At 41.6% G+C, this 20977-nt stretch overlaps 1 protein-coding gene across 4 annotated transcripts; it reads left to right on the top strand.

Moving 5' to 3' along the window:
• Positions 1-878: 878 nt before the first annotated feature.
• Positions 879-19447, top strand: TRMU (tRNA mitochondrial 2-thiouridylase). Of its 4 annotated transcripts, none has more exons than XM_054079022.1 (11): positions 879-1015; positions 1563-1728; positions 3972-4078; positions 4620-4742; positions 5633-5805; positions 6754-6807; positions 7333-7399; positions 8204-8304; positions 9425-9569; positions 9802-9884; positions 16277-19447. In XM_054079022.1, exons 1-11 carry the CDS (start codon positions 931-933, stop codon positions 16346-16348), a joined length of 1176 nt encoding a protein of 391 aa, XP_053934997.1. In that variant the 5' UTR covers positions 879-930; the 3' UTR covers positions 16349-19447. The 4 variants fall into 4 exon arrangements, with proteins under 4 accessions (XP_053934997.1, XP_053935012.1, XP_053934990.1 ...); XM_054079037.1 differs by lacking the exon at positions 16277-19447 and adding an exon at positions 10658-16270 and having other exon boundaries at positions 1563-1657; XM_054079015.1 differs by lacking the exon at positions 16277-19447 and adding an exon at positions 10658-16270.
• The last annotated feature ends 1530 nt before the right edge of the window (positions 19448-20977 follow it).

Here is a 20977-nt window from a genome sequence, read left to right as displayed (position 1 = left end):
GAAGTAAGTGAAGGGAGACTAATGTGTTCTTCTGCTCTTCCCTTGTCCAATTCAGTTTGCTGAGTCCTGTTGCTTGTGGACATTTGGAGGCCTCTTGCTTAGAGCAGGGGTTTGTGGGGGAGGTCTGTGGGCCAGGAAGCACTTCTGTTTTTCCTGGAATTATTGAATGGCTTGGGTTGGATGTGACCTTTAAAACTCAGGTAGTCTGAGCCCTCTGTAGGGAGCAAAGACATCTTCAGCTAGAGTAGGTTGCTCAGAGCCCTGTCCAACCTTACCTGGAATGTTTCTGGGGATGGGGTGTCTACCCTCTCTCTGGGCAACCCATTCCACCTCTCCCCACTTTCTGCTTAGTTTAACGCAACGTCATCTGCCTCACACAGCCCCTGCTCTCCCGTCCTGCCACCATGGCCCCAACTCCCCTTCCCTGCCATGAGAGGTGCAGGCAGCTGCATTGTCTGTGTCCAGTTCTGGAGTCATCAGCACAGGAAGGATGTGGATCTGTTGGAATGAATCCAGCAGAGGCCCATGAAAATCGTCAGGGCTGCAGCACCTCTGGTAGGAGGACAGGCTCAGATTGTTGGGGTTGTTCAGCCTGGAAAAGAGAAGGTTCTGGAGAGAGCCTTCCAGCCCTCAAAGGGGGCCAACAGAAAAGCTGGGGAGGTGCTCTTTTAACATCGAGGACAGGACAAGGGGGGATGGTTTTAAGCTAAAAGAGGGGAGATTTAAATGAAGTATTAGGGAGAAGTGTTTTATTGTGAGGGTAGTCTCTAGTCACAAATGCCCAGAATGGTCTCCGCTGACCTTCAGGAAGGGGGTGGAACCCCAGGCGCCGGAACTCCCGCGGGGCGCCGCGTTTCCCCCGAGCGCCATTGGGCGCCGGAAGTGTGAGGGGGGAGGGGCGCGGGCGGAAGCCGCTGCGAGGCGGGGGCGATGATGGCGGCGGCGCGCCGGGTGGCCTGTGCTGTGTCCGGCGGGGTGGACAGTGCCGTGGCCGCCCTGCTGCTGCGTCGCCGAGGTGCGGGGGGCGGCGGGGGAGGGGGTGGGAGGAACTCGGAGCTATGGAATTTCCTCGCGATAGGTGGCCAGAAGAGCTTCGGTTAGGGTTAGCTGTTAGCGAGACGGAAGGAAAATAATCCTACAGTAACCGCGCTGTGAAACTTAGCAGGATGGCTGCTGAGCTGAGGACTGCTCATAGGGGCCCTTTATCAGGGGTAGGACGAGGGTTAATGGTTTTTAGCTGAAAGAGGGGAGATTTAGATGACGTATTAAGATGAACTTTTTTTCTGTGGGGGTGGTGAGGCACTGGAACTGGTTATTCAGAGAAGTCATAAATGCCCCGTCCCTGGAGTTGGTCAGTGCCAGGCTGGATGAGGCTTTGAGCAACCTGATCCAGCGAGAGGTGTCCCTGCCCATGGCAAAGGGGTTAGAACTGAATGGTCTTTAAGGTGCCTACCAAACTATTCTTTGATTCTGAAAGTCACAGTTACCCGTGCAAGTCTTGAAAACATAGTTATTTGACTCAGGAATTTCACTTGATAAATCATTCTTTCTTTAATTTGTAGGCTATGAGGTGACGGGTGTCTTTATGAAGAACTGGGACCCTCTGGATGAACAGGGAGATTGCTCCATTGACAGGGATTGTGAAGATGCTTACCGGGTTTGTCAGAAGCTTGATATTCCTTTTCATCAGGTTTCCTATGTGAAAGAATACTGGAATGAAGTATTCAGGTAGAAACAGCTTTAAAATAGATGCTTTTTTAGTATACCAGTGTCAAACTGTGTTATTGTGAAAAGTAAGGATGGTAATGAGCAATAGTAACACATTGGGGGATCTTCAGTGTTAAGAAAAAATACTGAAGCCTCTGAAATACAGGAGAAATTTTTTCTCTCATTCCTAGTTAAGATCAGAATGTCAGTGTTGTGTTTATTGTGTGTTTTATTTTTTAAATCAGTAGGCAATTTCTCTGTAGTTACTATGAGCATGTAGCAATTGCTTTGTTGCAGCTCATTTTTTCTGCTTCTCGTATACTGGCCCAACCTTACTGCAACACTAGAAAAAAAACTATTTAATGGGCTGCTGCGTCTGTGATTTATGGAGTGCATTTTACATTAACATACACTGAACTACCCTTGCTTCCTTAAACTTACAAAAAATATGAAACTATTCTATAAAAATGGAGTTCAGGTTTTCTGTGATTTAGTCCCACTTTAAGGGAAGAAAGTTTTATCTAGGAAATACTGAGAGTTTTTCTTTGGAGGCAAGAAAGAAGGAAATTGTTGGTTTAACAATATGGCTGATCTTTTAGGCACTCAACATAACTACATAAAAGTTGTTCCCTGGTCTTCATCATCCCCCTTTAAGTGGTGCTCTTACCTTGCCTTAGAAAAGGCTGAGGGGTAACCTACTCATGCTACTTCTACTTCTTATTGAAGTTGTCATGTTGAGCACTAAACTTCCATACAGTCAGTGAAGGAAACAGTCCTGTTCTGGGAAAGTTTGGTCCATTTTTCCATCCTTATGTGAAAGAATGAATGTGTGTTATCAAAACCCTGAGAAGTGGGGAATGTCTCTAAATGACAGTGAATGAAAGATCATAGAAGATCATCTTGTCTTTTACTTCTCATTGTTTAGTAATAATGTTCCCAAACAATCTGTTGCAAGTGTCTTTATTTGTTTCAGTATCCTTTTTTGTTGTTGTTGTTGTCATCGCTGTCCTTGAATTTACTCCTCCTCTGGATCTCTCTTTAAAAAGTTATTAAAAACTTCCTTTTATCAAGAAAACTATTCCAGGTCTTGTCTTTCCCATACTTTGTGCAAGGTCTGTTTCACATCTTTACATTGAGAGGGATTCAGTAGGATCACTTGCCTTTCCTCCAGTTGTGTACTTCGCTTAAAGTTCTGGACTGGTGCAAACCTGGATTTATGCCGAGTCTGTTATAAAAGGCTTCCAGGTCACTCTTGCAGTTTTTACAAAGGAGTATTGTGTTATTTTAAGAGTACAGTGCTGGGCCAGCAAGAGTGAGGGAGCTCTGGTGAGGTTCAAGTGATATAGTTATTAGTATGCATTGTTGTATTCAGAACTGTTAAAAAGGAACTAGACAAAATAAAAGATGTGTTCTTTTTTTTTTCCATTTATGAATGTAACGTGTAACATGGTAAGGGAGAAGCAATTGATTCTGTTTCAGAGGGTGAAAAGTAAACCCGAATATTAGGGTTGCTGGTGTTCTTTTAAATCCATTCTATGCTCTCAGTTCCTCTTGACTTCAGTCACTACTGTGAACAAGGAAAATAATTCAGTGATCAGGCTTTTTGATATCTCAGCATGTCACTGTGTACTAGTTTAATTTCATTAGTTATTATTTCAGTGTTTTCAAGCAAGTAGTGATAAGTACTTTAATTATGCAACAGTGTAAAAGTACAGGCTGACCTTGAGATTACTTGAAATTCCTGAATACTTGAAATTAGTTGAATTTCCTGAAGGGAAAAAAAAGACGGAAGGAAAAAGTCTTTATAAAATTAAGCCCTGTGACTGCTTATGGTGTCATTATTGCGTATTAAGTTGTTGTCCATGCAGTTGAAACACAGTAACTCCTAGTGTATACCCCACTGCACTTTCACTTTAAAAAATCAAATAAGGTTGTCTAATATTCCGGAAGTAAGTATTTTGTAACAGGTGAGTAGGATGTGCACAGTGGGCAGCTGTGTTTACCCTGAGGGAGTATGAATTTACTAAAACATGGTTAAGAGATTGTAAGTGATCGTTTGACCTTGCCCTGAGTGCACTTTGCAGAAAATCTTCCACATGTTGGGATTTTTTAGAGGTTAAAATCTAGTGAGTATTTTATTTCTTACATAAAAAGCTTAGTATGATTAGGTCATAAGTTCTCATGTTTAAACAGATCCCTCAAGTCTTGGAGAGTGTTATGCAGTATTAATAACGACGATGCATATTCGAATCTTTATTTTACAGTGACCTCTTGAAAGAGTATGAGTTGGGGAGAACTCCTAATCCTGATATTGTGTGTAACAAGCACATAAAATTCAACTACTTTCTTCATTATGCAATGGATAACCTTGGTAAGGCGTTTTCAAGTGTGTCAGTACAGAGTGTGTGCCATGGAAATGCTTAAGGGATACAAACTCTTGAAAAGGTGGGGAAAAACATGAGTTCTCCTGCATGCCTAATTCACGTGTCTCTGTGTCAGTATTTCGATATTTGCAAAGTATTTGGTTTTGTGTTTGCTTTTACATTTAGAGTCATAGAATTGTTCAGCAAGGACATTTAAAGGTCATCTAGTCCAACCGCCCATGCCATGGGCTAGAACATCTTTCATGAGACTGAGTTGCTTATGTGTAGGAACATATTTGATTCGGGGACATACGTTGACCTCAGCAGTTTTACAGTCTTAAGTGATTCTTAAAGTACAAAAGTGCAAGTACTAGCATGCTGATGAATAGCTTAAATGGCAGGAGTACGATTACTGTCAGTAGAAGACTTCTCTGTAGGGTTTCTTCCTTTATTGCTTTCTACTTTTCTTACTGGCTGTTTATAATCCTGTTTTAAACTATGAATTTCAAATGTGTGCCTTTGTGTTTTGTGGTTTTTTTTTCTTCATAGGTGCAGATGCAATTGCTACTGGGCATTATGCTAGGACCTCACTAGAGGATGAGGAAGTGTTTCAACAGAAGCATATTAAAAGACCACAAAGGCTTTTCAGAAACCGTTTTGAAGTTAGAAATCGTAAGTGGTTCCTTCATTTTGTATTTCATTCTAGATGTGAAAGAGAAATTCAAACTATATTTGGTGTCACAAAACTGGGGAAGTTTGTTACCTAGCCTTTGTAGGCTGATTGCATAAAACAAGGGAATTAATTACATTACTGAAAATTACCCTGACTCACCAGGTATTACTTTTTCTTCATTAAGAGTTCTAATCCAGGTGCAGAGGTAGAAATAAGCATTTCAGTAGTAATCAGCATTGTAGAAGAACTGTAATGTGGATTAAAGAGACGAGGCTATCTTCTATATCCTGGAGAAGTATTTCAGGAAGTATTTATCAAGTATTTCCATGACTTCAGTACAATTTTCTTTTTCAATGTTTCTTCTATTTTAGGGAATGTATAGCTAGAACTCATCTTGGGGATATGCTGAAGTTGAATTTTAGAATTCAGTATTTGAAACGTTAAAATTAGTGACATACTTTTATACAGTAATTGGACTCTGAGTATTGGGAAAAACTTTGCTGATCATTGAAATAATTGGTTTATGGCAGTGTGATTTCAGAGCAAAACTGAATTGTCTTTTTGAACAACAATAGACTAAGATATTTGAATCTCATGAAAGTTGTTTTTGTTTTTCCTATTGTTGATGTTCTTGCTAATGACACATGCAGTACTGTAGTAGAAGGGGCAATGTAAGACTAAGATTCTGCATTGTACAAGATCAGAGTCTTTTTAGTGGTGAGAAAATACCCATTTTCAATTAGATTTTGAAAAGCTTGAAAAATGCCTTTTAACATGTGTTCACAGAAACAATAAAACTAAATTAGTGATTGTCAAACAAAACACTAAAAGAAGGAAAACTATTAAAGGGCATTATCTTGAGATGCGTTATGTGTTCTGCACTTTGCAGCTGTGAAACTCCTTCAAGGAGCTGACCTCTTTAAGGACCAGACCTTCTTTCTAAGTCAGATCTCGCAGGACGCTTTGAGGAAAACCATTTTCCCTTTAGGGGATTTAACAAAAAGTTTTGTAAAGAAGATAGCAGCGGAACATGGTCTTCATCACGTGCTAAAGAAAAAAGAGGCATGGTAACACTTAAACTCTTTTGATTTGTATTCCTCTCTAAAATAGACTTTCCTGAACTCTTTGAACTTTAATCTGTGACAACTCATCTCTTTCTGAGCACCTTAATAGAATAGGTTGGGAAGCAGTTTTATAGCTGTCTGCTTGCTTTAAAGTACTTCTCTGAACTTGTGGTTAGTTGTACATTTTAGCTTGCAGATAATTCTTCTGCTGTTGTATCTCAGAAGAACTACGGTGAAGGTGGAAGTGTTAGGATGCTGTGAGCCTTAAGGAAAGCATTCTTTGTCAGAGCAAGTGAGAAGCCTTTGGTCTTTGTTTTTCCATAGCTTTTAAAGGCTTCCTCACTAGAATTGGTTTTCAGTGTTTTTATAGAAATTAGTTCATACTGGTTTTCCACAGTTGGTCTCTTAGAAAAATTTCTTTCTCTAAGAACAGATGCTTTATGAGTTGATCCTAAACAAATGAAATACAGGCAGCAATTTTATTACTGATGCTGTCTTGATTGCTTTTAATGTTTATATTCATCCACTGTAAATAGTTGTTTGAAGCATGACGGCAGTAACTGAAAGGAAGAGGAAAGCCTATATGTTTTTGAAAGCTTTTTTTCAAGAGATATGCCATTACTGTATCACCTGTGTTACTTTTGTACTTTAATCTGAAAGACACTTCTATTTTTAATAAATGCAATATAGTCACCAAGGTTAATGTATTTATTGAACATGTGTTCTATTTCCAATTGTTTCTTTTGGTTTTTGTGCTCTCACTGGTACTGTATAGGATTAGTTTACCTGTGTTAGAGCAGATATTGTGGGTTTGTTTATTTTATGAGATGATAGCATAGTTTGGAATACAGGTGGGGGGGATTCCATCTTGGACAGATTATTAATAGACATGATTTGAGATGTTTTTCACTGCTTTTATGGATTCAGCACCGTGTTTCCTTTTCAGAGTATGGGAATCTGTTTCATTGGTGAAAGAAAATTTGAAAATTTCCTGCTTGAGGTGAGAAGCATCATATTTCTATTTCTGTTTCTATTTCTATTTCTGTTTTTCTAGTTTTCAGTAGTAATTTGTAACACAGTCTATAGAAAATTCTCCAACAGCTTGTGGCCCACACTAAGTAGCAATGTCCTTTCTCCCTTTGCAGTCCCCAGCCTCCCCAGAAACTCTCACCAGCATCCTGTAGGAAGTACAGTCAGTTACCTTCTGTAGCAAAAGGAGCGCATGAACTTGCACTCCTGTGCCTACCAGGCTCCAACAAATGGTTGGGTTGTGAGAGGGGCAAATGGCTGAATCCTGCTGTCCCTTGACATAAGTGAGGATGGGAGGAGTGAAGCCCAGAACTACTGCTAATAGGGGTTGCCTTTCCTACTTTTCTTTCTAAAGTAGCATCAAGGAAGAGGCAGTAAGCTGCTTGGGCAGAGTTTGCTTCTTGAAAAGTTACTTTTCATCTTCAAAGAAATGAAATATACTGTGAGTGGTTTTGGGGCTGTCTTGTGACTTAAACAATCTCTTCCTGTTTGGTAGTATATAGAACCTCAACCAGGTAACTTTGTTTCCATTGAAGATAAGAAGGTGATGGGAACACACAAAGGTAATTGGCCAACCCACTTTAATAACTGCTTTTAGATAAATGAAACAGTACTGCTTATATTTGGAGCAATACATTTTGTGGAATTCCAAACCAATTTATAGTTTTTTCCAGTTTAATAACTAATAATCATGGAAAACTTGATTTATACAATAATAGAGCCTTGAACTATAACTGATTCATGACTGTTTGTTCCATATTGCAGTTAAGTAAGTGATAATTATTAGAGTTACTCTGTTGATAATAAGTGGTTGTTAATTTAATACCAAGAGACTATTTTTCCTTTAATTCTTTTAAATGATTGTGCTTCAGTTTCGTTTTCTTTAGTACCTAAACTTTGCAGAAAAGGTGCACCATGCACAGTAGAACATGACCAACATGGGCAACTTACCTTTTCCTTTCTTCCTTCTGCGTCCCCTTCGTTTGCCCTTCTCAGTTCTAGCTGCCAGAACTGAGTTATTCTCCCAAGTAATTTATGGAAGTAGGATATTCTACTAGTACATAAAAGTAAGGGAAACTGTTAAGACCGAGTGGTAGCAAAACCACAAATTGAAGCTGAAATAAAGAAATATTTGTCTTTTATAAACCCTAAGAATACCACTGAAGCTGAAGTGGATTGTTTGAAATCATGTGCCTACAGTACAGATGAAAACTTTCAAGTAGATGTAATTGGCGGACTTCTCAAAGACAACTTGGTTTGGTTTCCTTTGTTTAGTGGTAAAGTTTTGGGGAAATGATTTTAATGTATTTTTCTGAAAGTAAGAGATTGAAAGTTGCTAGCAGCATCACATTTTTGCATTTCTTTAGGTTGGTTCCTTTACACCATAGGCCAGAGGGCCCGACTAGCAGGCCTGAAGGAGGCTTGGTTCATTGTAGACAAAGATGTCAGCACTGGAGATGTCTTTGTGGTGAGTTAATTATCACTGATACTGCAAATGACTAATGCAAGCATTTTGTGACTCCTGGTGTACAGAATGTGATTCTAACCTGGGCAGAATTCTTGGCTTTCCTCTTGGGGAAACAAGAACCAACTATTGCAGCATCAGCAGACATGAAATATCCTGTCCAACTGGCTTTTCTTCAGTAGAAAATTGTTCTAGATTTTGGCATAGAACTTTTCCAACCAAAGGGCGAATACTGAAAAGAATCAGCCAGTATACTGAGCTCTCATTTTCTACTCTAAGCCGTGAGATTTTTATTGTAGCTTTTATGACAGCGTATAAAATGTGTATTATCTTGGTTTACTATGTATTGCTACTTTCTTCTTCTAATAAAAGAATTAGTAGCTAATAATACAGTTTTATAATTTTGAAAACTGAGGCATAGTATATACATTACTGCAAATAGTTGGTGTTTTAATGACTAATCATATGAGGTGTCTGGGAGTTCTGCCGCTTGCTGACATTGTTAATGTTACTTGCTGTTCATGCAGTTGTTAATCTTTGTTGATACTGATGTGATTATAAAGAGATGTTCTACTGCTTGTTGTTGTGCCTGTGGGGAAAAATTATGATCGAAAGAGAGTTGAGACAAAACAGCCAGGACCATTAAGAAATTTTTTTATGCCTTACGGTAAGGTTGCATTTGGGCAGTGCCTTTGTTGGGGAGGTTTTGAGTTGGGAAATCAGAGAAGAGGGAGAGTAGTATCTTGTTGAGGTGGGATAAGGAGAGCAGTAGACATCTGAAGTCTGCCTGAAGAAGGCAGAAATATGATGGAAGGAAAATGAATACCATAAATGAATTTATAAGTGATAAACACATACCACACACATTTTGATATAGATGTGTATATATATGTGTGTGTATATATATATATATAGGACTGGTAATTCAGACTTGCTTTAGCCTGTTTTTTTCATTGAAGGCTTCCACCTTGAAGCTGATTAAGTGCTATTAAGTGCTTGCTTTCTTACTCATTTTGCCTTCATTTTGATATGACTTGATGCTTCTTCTGTATTTGATGCTTTACTTCACAAGTTACATGCTCTCTGCAAAAACATCAGCATTAAATAAATGTTGTATTTTAAGGCACCATCAACAGATCACCCTGCTCTGTACAGAGACCTGTTGCGAACAAATCGAGTGCACTGGATAGCAGAGGAGCCTCCCCCAGAGCTCGTTAGAGAGAAAATGATGGAATGTCATTTCAGGTTTCGGCACCAGATGGCATTGGGTAATCAAACCTTGATTTGGTTTTGATTTTACTCAGTTTGTGAAATTGTGTTAGTGTGATCAGTGTAGTCACAGTGTTTTGGCTTGCCTTTCTGTTTCTGTAGTGTCTTTATTAAACAATTCTTTGTAGTAGCATCTTGACTTACATCTGTTTAACCTAGCGGTGAAGGATTTTCTTTTTTACTATGAACATAAGGATTAACTGGCAGGCATTTGACCATTTTCTGCTCTAGTGCCTTGTGTGCTGACTCTGAACCAAGATGGAAGCGTGTGGGTGACACTAGTGAAGCCAGCAAGAGCTATCACACCTGGGCAGGTGAGTTACTAGGTTTCTTTCCTTTTTCGTGTTTTGGCTTATCTGGCTCATAAAATAGAGTAGTATTTTTATTAGCTGAGAGGAGTTGGCTCTATCTTGACTATTCAACCATAGTCTGTTTTCCATATAGTCTGAGAAACTGGCTTACAAGTTTTAGAAAGATACGAGAACGTCTCTGGTAATCAGTTGTATATGCAGAAATGGAAGATGATGTTGCCTTCAAGAAATAGATTGAAATATACATTAGTTTGGTAATTGGCTGCCGTATATGGCTTTAGTGTTCAAATTTGTTTAGTGAGGATCTGTGACCAGTGAATTTCATTATCCCGAAACAGTATTGAGAAGGAGTACTGTGTAGCGATGGCTTTTAACGCTGCTGATGTAAAGGTACTCCATCACTGCATAAACCAGAGGTTCTCAACCATTTCCTGCATGCCTTCTCCCAGGATGTGCTCTACCCTCCCTCTTTCCCCGAAAACATCAGGAGGCAAATTGTCTGAGAGCTGTGTGTAACAGAAAGAGATGCGCTTAAGAGAACTGATCTGAGCTGAGAAGATGAAGTTCACAGTGGAATTTTCCTAACGTGCTTATATTTGCACTGATGTGAGACAACAGATTCTGTGTGGTTTTTCCTTTTTCATTTTTTTTTTTGAGATTTGTCAGAACAAATATAAATGAATACACTCCCTGCCTGGCAGGTCTTTCACAGCCTGCAATTGCTCACCAGGCCTTTTACAGCTGCTGAAAAGACTCTCCCTGTGTTTATCTCCTAGTTTGCCGTGTTCTACAAGGGTGACGAGTGCTTGGGCAGTGGGAAGATCGTAAGGATAGGCCCATCGGTGTATACCATGCAACAGGGCAAAAACCGAGAGGAGGGTCCAAAGAAGGAAGAGGTTGACAAGATAGAACCAGTAACATAACACATGGGTTTGTGTATTGTAGGACTTCGGAGAATTTGTGGCCTGAGAATAATACAAATAATAATAAACATACTCTCTGTTGGTTTGTATATCCTAAAGGTTAATTGACCATCAAGTCCCAGTTCTGGACTGTTAGCACTGAACAGGCTTAAAACTAAAGCCACTATGGTACATTTTTACTGGACTGGTTGGTGATATTTATGTTAATAAGTATCAAGGGACGTCTTAAAGTTGTTCGGCAATAATAGTTATACATGCAAGAATTTTAATATAAGAATCATGTCTGAAATCATAGATCTGTCTTTTATGCATAAACTGAATACTTCTTATTTGAAGATACCTATCTCTCGGTAAAGTTGTTTTACGGCAAATGTGTGTTTGTGCTTTGAACTCTGGAAAAGGAATGAATGATATTCAGCATTTTGAATGAACTCTGAGCCACAGATATTTATTTTTCATTTGATATAGTTTTATAAGAAACGCTTTAGATTCTTAAGATGTATTAAATAGTGGTTTCAGATCTTTACATAATTCAGAATTACAAGTCTAGGGGCTTAAAATGAATTTTAGTAGTCAAATTTTTTACACAATTGACTCATTTTTTTCAGTTAACTTCTGAGGGCAGAAGCTGTTTGTTTTGTCTCCTGGACAAGGTAGTGCATTGTCATACTTCAACAAAAGACACATTTATATGCATTTATATATTCTATGACTTAATGTAGACCCAGTAATAATTGGATCTTAGATAGTGCTATGTGTAAAAATGGAGTGATATTAGGAAGAGCTGAATCCCTCTGTCCAAATTATGCGCGGTTACAGGGGCTGAGTGTGTCTTGAGGGCACCCTAAGTTTATAGTGAAACTTTATTACAGCAAGTCAATGAAAATTAGGTTCTGCCTTTCAGCACAGTAGTAGGAGGTAACTTTCACTGAAGTCCAGCTGTGCAGGATGAGGACTTCTCAGGTGGGTGTAGAATTTTGAGATTTGCATTTAATTTGGCTCTTTTCAGCAGATCTGAAGGCTTGGTTTTCGTGTAGCCTGAGTTTTTTTGGTATCTTAGAAGATAATAAGAATTCCTTTTATTCCATCTTGTAAGTTAAGTAAAAGGTAGTGCCTTTTCTCCAGAGTGTGGAAATAGAAGAATGAAAAGGTACTCTTCAGTGTCTACCTCCGGCAAAGTTAAACACAGTTCATGGAGCCTCTTGGGAAAAACATAGACCGTTAAAATCTTCTATATTTGTTTGACATTATAGTAGATCTGTTTGAGATGAGTAGAAAGCTATCCCATTTCACCAGTGCCAAAAGCAGTTCAATTTTGCAGTCTGTCTTCAGAGTATGTATCCATGCACAGGTTAACTCTAAAGACTATTGGTGCTTCACGTCAGCTCCTGATTTGTGTTAATTGTGTTATGGGTTATGGTCATTACTTTTATGTGTCTTTCCTAATGTTTTCCTTATCTTTCCTGAAACTTTTATCTTTGCAGAGCGTAGAAGTAATTACTAAGGAGATAATGCTGCATATTTTCCTCATCTGAGTTTTCTAATAAATGTCCCTAATAAAATCTTCACAGATGTTTTGTGTTATACTAGTGTGGATTTTATTATTACTGCATCTCGCAATGCTCTTGGGCGTGTTTGTTACTTGGTACTTTGCTGGTAGAGGTAGGTGCAACTGTGAGGACATTGAAAAGGACATAGCTGTTCCTATGTTTTCAAAATTCACTTCCTGTTAAAATTCATGGAATTGCAGAGGTTGGTAAGAGTGTCTGAAGATCATCTGGCCCAACTCCACTGCTCAGAGCAGGTTGCTCAGGCATGTCTTGCTAGGTTTGGAATATCTCCAAGAATGAAGACTCCACAACTGGCATTGTTAAGATCTCCCCAGGCCTTTGCTTCTCAAAGCTGAACAAATACAGCTTCTCCTTGTATGAGAGATGCTCCAATCCCACCTCATCAGCTCCTTTCTGTCCATGTCAAGAAGTTATCAGCCCTTCAGAGACCACCTGAGCTATTTGAGCCTTCCAGTGTGGTCCCTCCAGCAGGTATCTTGAGTGGTTTAAGACCTGCATGAGGAGAAGGTGTGCAAATGTGAGGCTTCTTCCAAGTCTTGTTCACATAGTCTGTAGCAGATACCCACAGCAATGCCACTCATGTAGGTTACCCCTCTAATGGTAACCCATGTGCTCTCATCTGGCTCTTTGTCTCCTTCCCTTGGCAAAGCTCCATCCTTACAACCACAATGATATCCCCACCTCTCCTTCCAAGCCTATCCTTCCTAGAGGCTCTGTACCCATCCATGGCAGCAATTTTGCCCTGTGAGCTGTCCCAACTGTCTTCATGATCCCAATAAGATCAACCTCTGCACATACCTCTTAATTCCTCTTGCATGTTCCCTGTGCTGTGTGTGTAGAGTCACCTAGAGAAGCCCCTCCTGTCTGTTTTGCTGTTTTAAAGGTCTCTTCTTGCTGGATCACTACTGCCTTTGCTTGTCAACCTCATCCACCACTTTTCTCTCCACTTTATCCTGAGTGAGCAGCCTGGTGACTCTTTTTGACACTAGTTTCCAAACAATAATATTTTTCTTGTATAATGTGCCCTTACTTCTTTTTCACTACCATGTTTCTACCAGACAGTGCTTCCTTTCCCAAGTGCCTCAAAGGATTTAAACATGTATGTTCTTTTGGCTCTGTAACTCCAGAATTTAGCTATTATGTAGTCACCTGTGATCCCTGGACTTGTTAAAGTGTCCTGCCTAAAACCTACTGAAATCACATCAGCTTGGGGACACAGAGATACCAAACTGCTTGGAGCTCAAGTTCAAGGAACCAAGTTACATACACCTGGGTTCCATCATCCTGGTTTTAATCTCACTTGCTCTTAGTCTTTTCAACCTATTCTTTTAAGAACAAAACCCCACAGAATAGTTTTTATAGGTTTGCTATTTTTTTTTCAAGAAAATGTTCATCCTGGCCTAGGTGCTTAGTAGTCATTAGAGGCTTTTCGGATGTGAGCATTACTTCAGTGATAGGTAGAGCTGCTGGGCGCTTTGAGCTCTGCTTTACTGCCTGGGGGAAGTGTTGCTGTCTATGAGCGCAGCTGCTGCTGCTCTCTGAGGAAGCACATTACTCCAGGGGATGGCTCGTTCTGAGGAAGTGCTTGGTCACTGGAACAGATTCCCCAGGGAATTGGTCATGGCACCAAGCCTATCGGAGGTCAAGGAGCATCTGGACAACGCTTAGTCGTATGATCCAATTGTAGGTAGCCTGCAAGGAGCAGGGAGTTGGGCTTGATGATCCTTATGGATCCTTTCCAACCCGAGGTATTCTATGATTCAAGAGAGGGGATGTGTTTTCCCACAGCCTGAATGCATTTCTTTAACCTTTGAAGAGGAAAATACTTTTTCCACCCTTCCTCGGCTTTTCTTTCTTTCTCTATCAAGTGAGCTTGCTTTTAAATCCCATTCTGAGGACAAATTCTCTGAGTGGGTTAGGGATTGCTGGTATGATGCCAGCTGTATCCCAAGCCCAAGTGACTTGTGGTGCTCACTTGGCTAAGGTACACTCTGCAGAAGCTGTAAGGGCTTTTACTATTGTTATGGTGAATTCAGGAGTGTTGGCAATAGATCCCAAGTTTGTGAAGATCCACTGAGCCAGTGTCTCATAGCAGGGAAGTTTAGCCAGTGTTGCTGGCATACGGTACAATGAGCAGCTGCTACAGCTCTTGTAGGATGGAGGCTTTTAAAGTAATGCTCAACTTCCCTCTTTGTCTTTAAGCATCCTTAACATTGGATACAGCAGCAATCCAGAATAACTAATGTAGAAAATTAATAAGTTAACATGCTGCTCTTTGGTGGCCAAGTCACTAGCTATGGCCTTAATTCACTTTTGAGGCTCAGGGACTTTGAACTTGTCATCAGAGCTGAATTTTGTGATGCTACTGAAGAAACTGCATCTGAGGAAGAGGTGGGTATGGACAGTATTTGGTTAGCAAAGACTCGTTATCTGAGAAGGATGGAGGCTTCTTCTCAGCTTCAGTGCAGCTCAGCCACTTGCTGTGATGATGAGCAAGGAGCTTAGACGTGATGAAGCAATTGCTACTGTTGCTCCTTGTGAATCTCACTGCGCTGCTGGGAGCTGGGAACCACTGAGCATTTGTGAAATTCAAATTGCAAATAGTTTTTTCAACAGAGTGTTTTGCAACAGGTTGCACATGCCTACCTACATGAAGCTGGTGTATTTAAACCAGCATTTCCAAATAGCTTGTACTGTTCCGAGGGGGAGGTACGTTTCTCTTTCCATCTCATGTGTTTCTCCTTTGTCTTAACTGACCTCTTGCATGAAGCTCCTTCCTCCTCTCGTACGTAGGGTCTCTGGCAACGGGAATATTTTTCTGTCCTTCACGGTGACACAGCTTCTCAGGGGAGTCTGGCAGAGCAGCCTATAGAGGCACATTTCTACGGCTGGATTTTTATGCTTTAATGAATTAAACACAATGAAATTATCCATCGTAAACGCAGTGATCAGCCCAACGAGGCATGTTGGCATGGTGCAGTGAGGCAGCCTGCAGTTCCCAACTCCAGCACCAGGAGGCACCAGGACATCGCATTTGTCCCCCCAGCTGTGTGCCACTCCTCCTTGGGAGGTGGAGGCTGTAGGAAGAGCAGTTACCGCATCCGTAATTGTGAAGTTTTCCCCCTTTTTTTTCAGATTTTTGCTAAGCCAATACATTGGAAGAATTATCAGTCGGTGGGTTTGCTCAAAATAGCGACAAATCCGCACTGTGGTGTCAGCACACTGGTGAGCCGGCTGAGCAGGTTTTTAGATCCTGACTCCAGTTGGGGCTGAGCAGCAATCACTGAACAAGTCAGGTCGGTGAGAGCCCCGGCAGCAGGGAAAGCACTCAGTTTGGATTTAGAGTTCAGGTCCTGCCTTTCCCCCATCCCCTGCACCATGCTGCGCTGGTCACTCACCTTCACAGTAAGTTAAACTTCATCCAGCTCTTGAATGGCTGGAGGTAAAAAGGAGTCTTCTGTTGTTGGGGTTTTTTTGGGTAGTAGCACCAGATTCTTACAGCTCTTTGGGTGTGTGAGGAGTCTGATGAACACTGGCCTCTGGGTTTAGTTTGCTGAATCTCTAGGATTTTTTTTCTTTTCTAAAATGTCTTGCCTTTTACTAAACATACAGCATCAGCCAGAGAAGCTTGAGAATGGAAAAATCCTCCTTCTATGCAGTTTTACAGCATGTGGAGTAATTTCTTCAACACAAAAGAGCTTCAAACTCACTCTAGAAGTTTTAAGATCCTAGAAACAATGAAATACATAGAGATTCCCCTTAATTAGACCCTACCTGGAGAAATGAAATTTTCCCAGGAAGCAGCCCCACTCTGGACTTTGATAATTCAGTAGCGCCATTCCCATTCAGCAGCACCAACTTTGAGGATGCTCTCAGGAAAACACTAACCTTGTCATTACAGCACACCAGTTCCTGTGGAGACAAGAAACAGGAGGCCTACTTCCAGCAAGAAGTTTCTTCAAGAGAAAAGTGACCCGAATGCCCCATCCTGGACTTCTCTGGTGATGAAAATCCCTCTGGCGCTTTTGCCTCCTGGGTTTGTGTCTCTGGCATTGCAATGAGCTGGACTTACTCTGCAAATAGTGTCGGCAGTGGCTGTTACCCAGCAGTTCTGACTGGTGGATGGGCCATCTGGGTTGTCCTGCCAAACTTGAAGACTCCAGAACAAATGCTGGATACTTCTTTTCCTTCTTTTGCTCTGAGAAAACCCATAGATAGGAAAGAGGAGACTCAGAGGTATGTAGCATCAATTTGATGGCAGACAGCTGTTTCATTCCTCTGGGCATCCAGTTCTCTTCTGATTTTAATGAAATTCGGTTAGAACAGAGATGAGAGGTTCACCCAGATCCTCTCGAGTAGGGAAGATGCCCTGTGGCCTCCTCTCCTCTGGGGCAGGTGCTGAGGAGATTCCTTCTCTCTGTCTCCCAGTCTGCTGCTTTCTCCAGGGCTGATGAACACCAGCAGGAAAATCCTGGGCTGCGCTCACTGCGATGTCGGAGGAGAGACTGAGGAGTTAAAACCAGCAATGTAACATTTTTTTCCTTATTTGAAGGACTCCAGGGAAATTTGCCTCTAAAAAAAAGAGTGAGGAGTAGCACAGGTCTCTTTGGCAATCTGTACATCTAAAAAGCTTCATCTCCAGCCCTGCTGCAGCTCTTCCCTGATGGCAAAGCAAGCTCAGATGGTCTGGTATGGCTTTGTTACACTAGATGAGGCTTTGTATAAAATTATAAACATGAAAGAAGGATGGATTATAAACATAAAAAGGACTGGTATAGAGAAATGAGATAACTAGATATGAGGCATCTGTTGGATTAAAGATCTGTGCTGAATTAAAGGTATTTTTTATTTTAAGCTAGTTACTTATGGTGTGGTTTTACACTGTTTACACATTTTTATCTATCACTCCTTTCTGGGAGTACATGAAGGACTCTGCAGATTGTCACACCAAACAGCTCCAAGGCAGAGGAACTCTCTTAGCACATCAGCTAACAGAGCTGATAAACCACCTAGAGCCCTGATAGATTTAATCTGGCCAGGGATATCACAGGCAAATGAAAAGCTTATATGTTTACATTCACAATAAAACAAAGACTAGGGAAAATGTAGGCCCTCTCTGGAAGGAAAAGTGGGGCCTGGTTTCCTGGCATATAGAGAAGCCTGAGTACTCAATGACTTTTTTGCCTCAGTATTCACCAGCCAGGCTTCACACTGCCCAAGTCATGGAGAGCAAGGGGAGATCAAAGAACCGCCGCCCACAGTAGGAGAAGATTGGGTGTGAGACCATCTAAGAAATGTGAAGGTCCACAAGTCCATGGGACCTAATGAGATGCATCTGTGAATCCTGAAGGGACTGGTGAATGAAGTTGCTAAGCCACTATGCATCATATTTGAGAAGTTGTGGTAGTCTGGTGAAGTTCACCAGAATGTGAAATGAATGGAAAACCCCTACTTTAAAAAAAAAAAGTCTAGATTCTCTCTAGATTTCCTGTAGGGGAGGGCATGTAGTGATAGGACCAGGGGTAACGGTTTATGCTGAAAGAGGGTAGATTTCAATCAAATATAAGGGAAAAATTCTTCACTAGGGTGGTGAGGCACTAGAACAGGTTGCACAGAGAAGCTGTGGATGCCCCCTCCCTGGAAGTGTTCAGGGCTGGATGGGGCTTTGAGCAACCTGATCTAGAAGGTGTCCCTGCCCATGGCAGGGAGGTTGAAGCTAGATGATCTTTAAGGTCTCTTCCAACCCAAATCATTCTTCAATTCCATGTTCTATGATATTTGCTATATGTAGTAAAACTGTGTGATCAATTTATTACAAGTTTGAAAGATTCAAGCGTCCCTTTTAAACTGAAGATCACTTTATGTACTATTAATACTTATTGCTATTTTAATACCAATAGAAATTAATTAAAATAGCCTACATCTGTTTTAAATGTTGTGTCTTACGGTATAAGGTTTTTACACTGGGCTAATTTTACACCTGGCTTTTAGGATGAAAGAGATAGCACAATAAGAGAGAGCACAGTTCAGCTCTGTGAACTGATTAGTACCCAGGTGTTGAAGCTTATTTGAGGCACATGAAGCAAAGGCCATCCTCATCTGGTGTGTCTCCTCTGCACTGCAATACAACAGTAGTGCTTGAATTACAGAGAAAGTAGGAGAATTCACTACTGAAAGGAGAGGATTTCAGACTGATAACTTTTAAGGCGGCTCTCTGCAAGTTACCTCACATCTGGATTCAGAGACTGAGCATCACTGATGGATCAAGAGGACGGTGTAATTACTCTCTAAGCACAAAAGGTTGATCCTGGGGATCAGAGCAGGCAACTTTGCTCATGTGACCCTTGCCAGAACTGTTTAACTCCTTAATTGCAATGGGCATCAGCTGTAACTCATCCTTGATGCTAATAGTGCTGTGCTGAGCACGTGCTATGAAAATCCAGCCTATCGGAGGCAAGGCTCCTTTCCAGCTGGAGAGAGGCTGTTTTATGACAGAGCTAGCACCAAATCCCAAAGGATGTATGGCATGTGTCTACATCGCCTACAAAGGCAAGCTAAATGCTTTGTGAAAAACAGGACCACTCTGCTGCTGGTCTCTTCCAGCGAGAGGAAGTAGCTTCAACAGAAACCTCTTTGGGGTCACTTCAGTTGCAATGCCACAGTGCTGCCCACAGAGAAGCCATGCATGGGGCGGAGGGCTACTTGGGATGCTGGCACATCACTCAAATGAGTGAGAAAGAAGATATACAAGCTGCTTTTGGTTTGTGCTTGGCATGACCTAGGTAAGGTCAGGAAAGTGTATTCCCTTGGACAACCTGGTGAAGAAGAGCTGTATGTCAGACACGCTTTGGTTGCATGGCAGCTTGGTCCCTTCTGACTACCTGCTCCTACCTGCTCGCTCCCGTTAGTTTGGCCATTTCGTGCCGGTGGAATGAACCCTAACTACTAACCTTAACCCCTAGCCCTAAGCCAGAAGGGCTTTCCCTTGACCCTTTTCATCCCCAAAACCTGTTCCCTGTGCAGCTAGAAGTGAAGGAGTTAACCATTCAAAGCTTTCTCATTTGTTTAATCCAGAAAACTGAAACATGTAATAAAATGAACCAATTTTTCTCAACGTCAAGTTGTGATTTACTGCTTCACCTGGAAACTTGTTCACTTCGCTGGCTCCTAACCGCAGCTGCTGCTGGTTTGTATTGGGTTCAGCAGTATGTTCCTAACCTGAAAGGACCACATGGAATGGATCCAGGGAAGGAGATATTTATTTTCTTAAAAATCAGGTATTCTTACCCCTCTTAAAACACGCTGGCCTTTTGGGAACTGCTCTATAACTAATGAAATTATTGCTGTAGGTTCTTTTTTTTTTTTTTAATCTGATGTGCATTAACTAGGAACGCAGCTGCTTTGATTGAAGAATGCTCTTATCTCTCTGTACCTTCAGGGTGCTTGCTCCAGCACACCTAGTTTATTATGGGTGGCTTGTGATGTGCCATAAATGTTTTATTTTTCTTTCTGTGTATTCATGTCACTGCAGAACTTGCCTGTTTGGCTTTCTGCTGCAAACACCCCAGTCAGCCCTGATGAGCGCTCACTAGCATGGGGGGTTTTGGTGCTGCGGAATGATTTTCCAGCAGCGCCAGCAACCCAGTGCAGGAGCTGTGGGCTGCAAGGCTCCCTTGGGATTGCTGTTGCCTTGGGAGCTCAGCTGGGACCTGCCTCCTCTTGCCGATGCTCTGACTAGCTGAGGATGATCTGATGTGTTGCACATGGAGCTTGTCTCACTGCTGCATTTTTCTTCCCCTTTTACTCCTGCCTCAGCCACGCAGTGCAGCGGGCTCTGAAGGGGCTGTGTGGCTGCACGGGCGAGCACCAGCATGGGCTCTCCTCACCAGTGCTTTTCTAAGGCCTCCTTTTGCCCCACCAGACATGCCCATCACTTGCCAAGGTTTTAAAACAACTCCCTGCAGCCAGCTCTCTGCAGGGAGGGTTAGAGCTAGGAGTAAGGTTAGGGTTAGGGTTATCTTCACTCTAGCTCTAACCCTCCATGCGTATAGTTGTCCCCATGGAGAGTCAGCCATGGAGAGTTGTCCTGTGGAGTATTGTCTGCCACAGAGAGTTGGCTGCCCGGAGTTGTCCCTTTCTGCTTGTCCATGTACAAGGAACAGCAGCTGGGCAGCATCTGCTTGCAGGGGTTTGAGGGCAGACCTGTTCCTCTCTCTGCTTCTCACCCAGCAGAACCGGTGCTAGAATCACTATTGCTTCATAACACTGCATTTAACATCATAGACAGGGAGCCACTGATCCAGTTGCCGTGTTTATACATGCACAGGACATCACATGCTTATTATTTCCTTGAGCATATGAGTATCTAACAAAAACACAGATCCAACCTTGTATTGTTCGCTTGGAAAGCATGATACAGGCCTAACATGCGAACAAGATCATGCAAGATGGACTGACACAGAGCTGCTGTCAAAAGACCAAGAGCAAGAGGTCTGGCATTTTTGCAAGCTGTTACATTTACAGGAAAAAAACCCTCAACCTCATAAGAATCCAATACTGGAAACAACCCAACTGGATGCATTGCAACTATTTTAATGAAAAA

This window comes from Cuculus canorus, chromosome 1, assembly GCF_017976375.1.
Source record: "Cuculus canorus isolate bCucCan1 chromosome 1, bCucCan1.pri, whole genome shotgun sequence".
NCBI lineage: Eukaryota > Metazoa > Chordata > Aves > Cuculiformes > Cuculidae > Cuculus > Cuculus canorus.
Note: the sequence above shows the minus strand (reverse complement) of the source record. Positions and strands in the feature narration are given on the sequence as shown.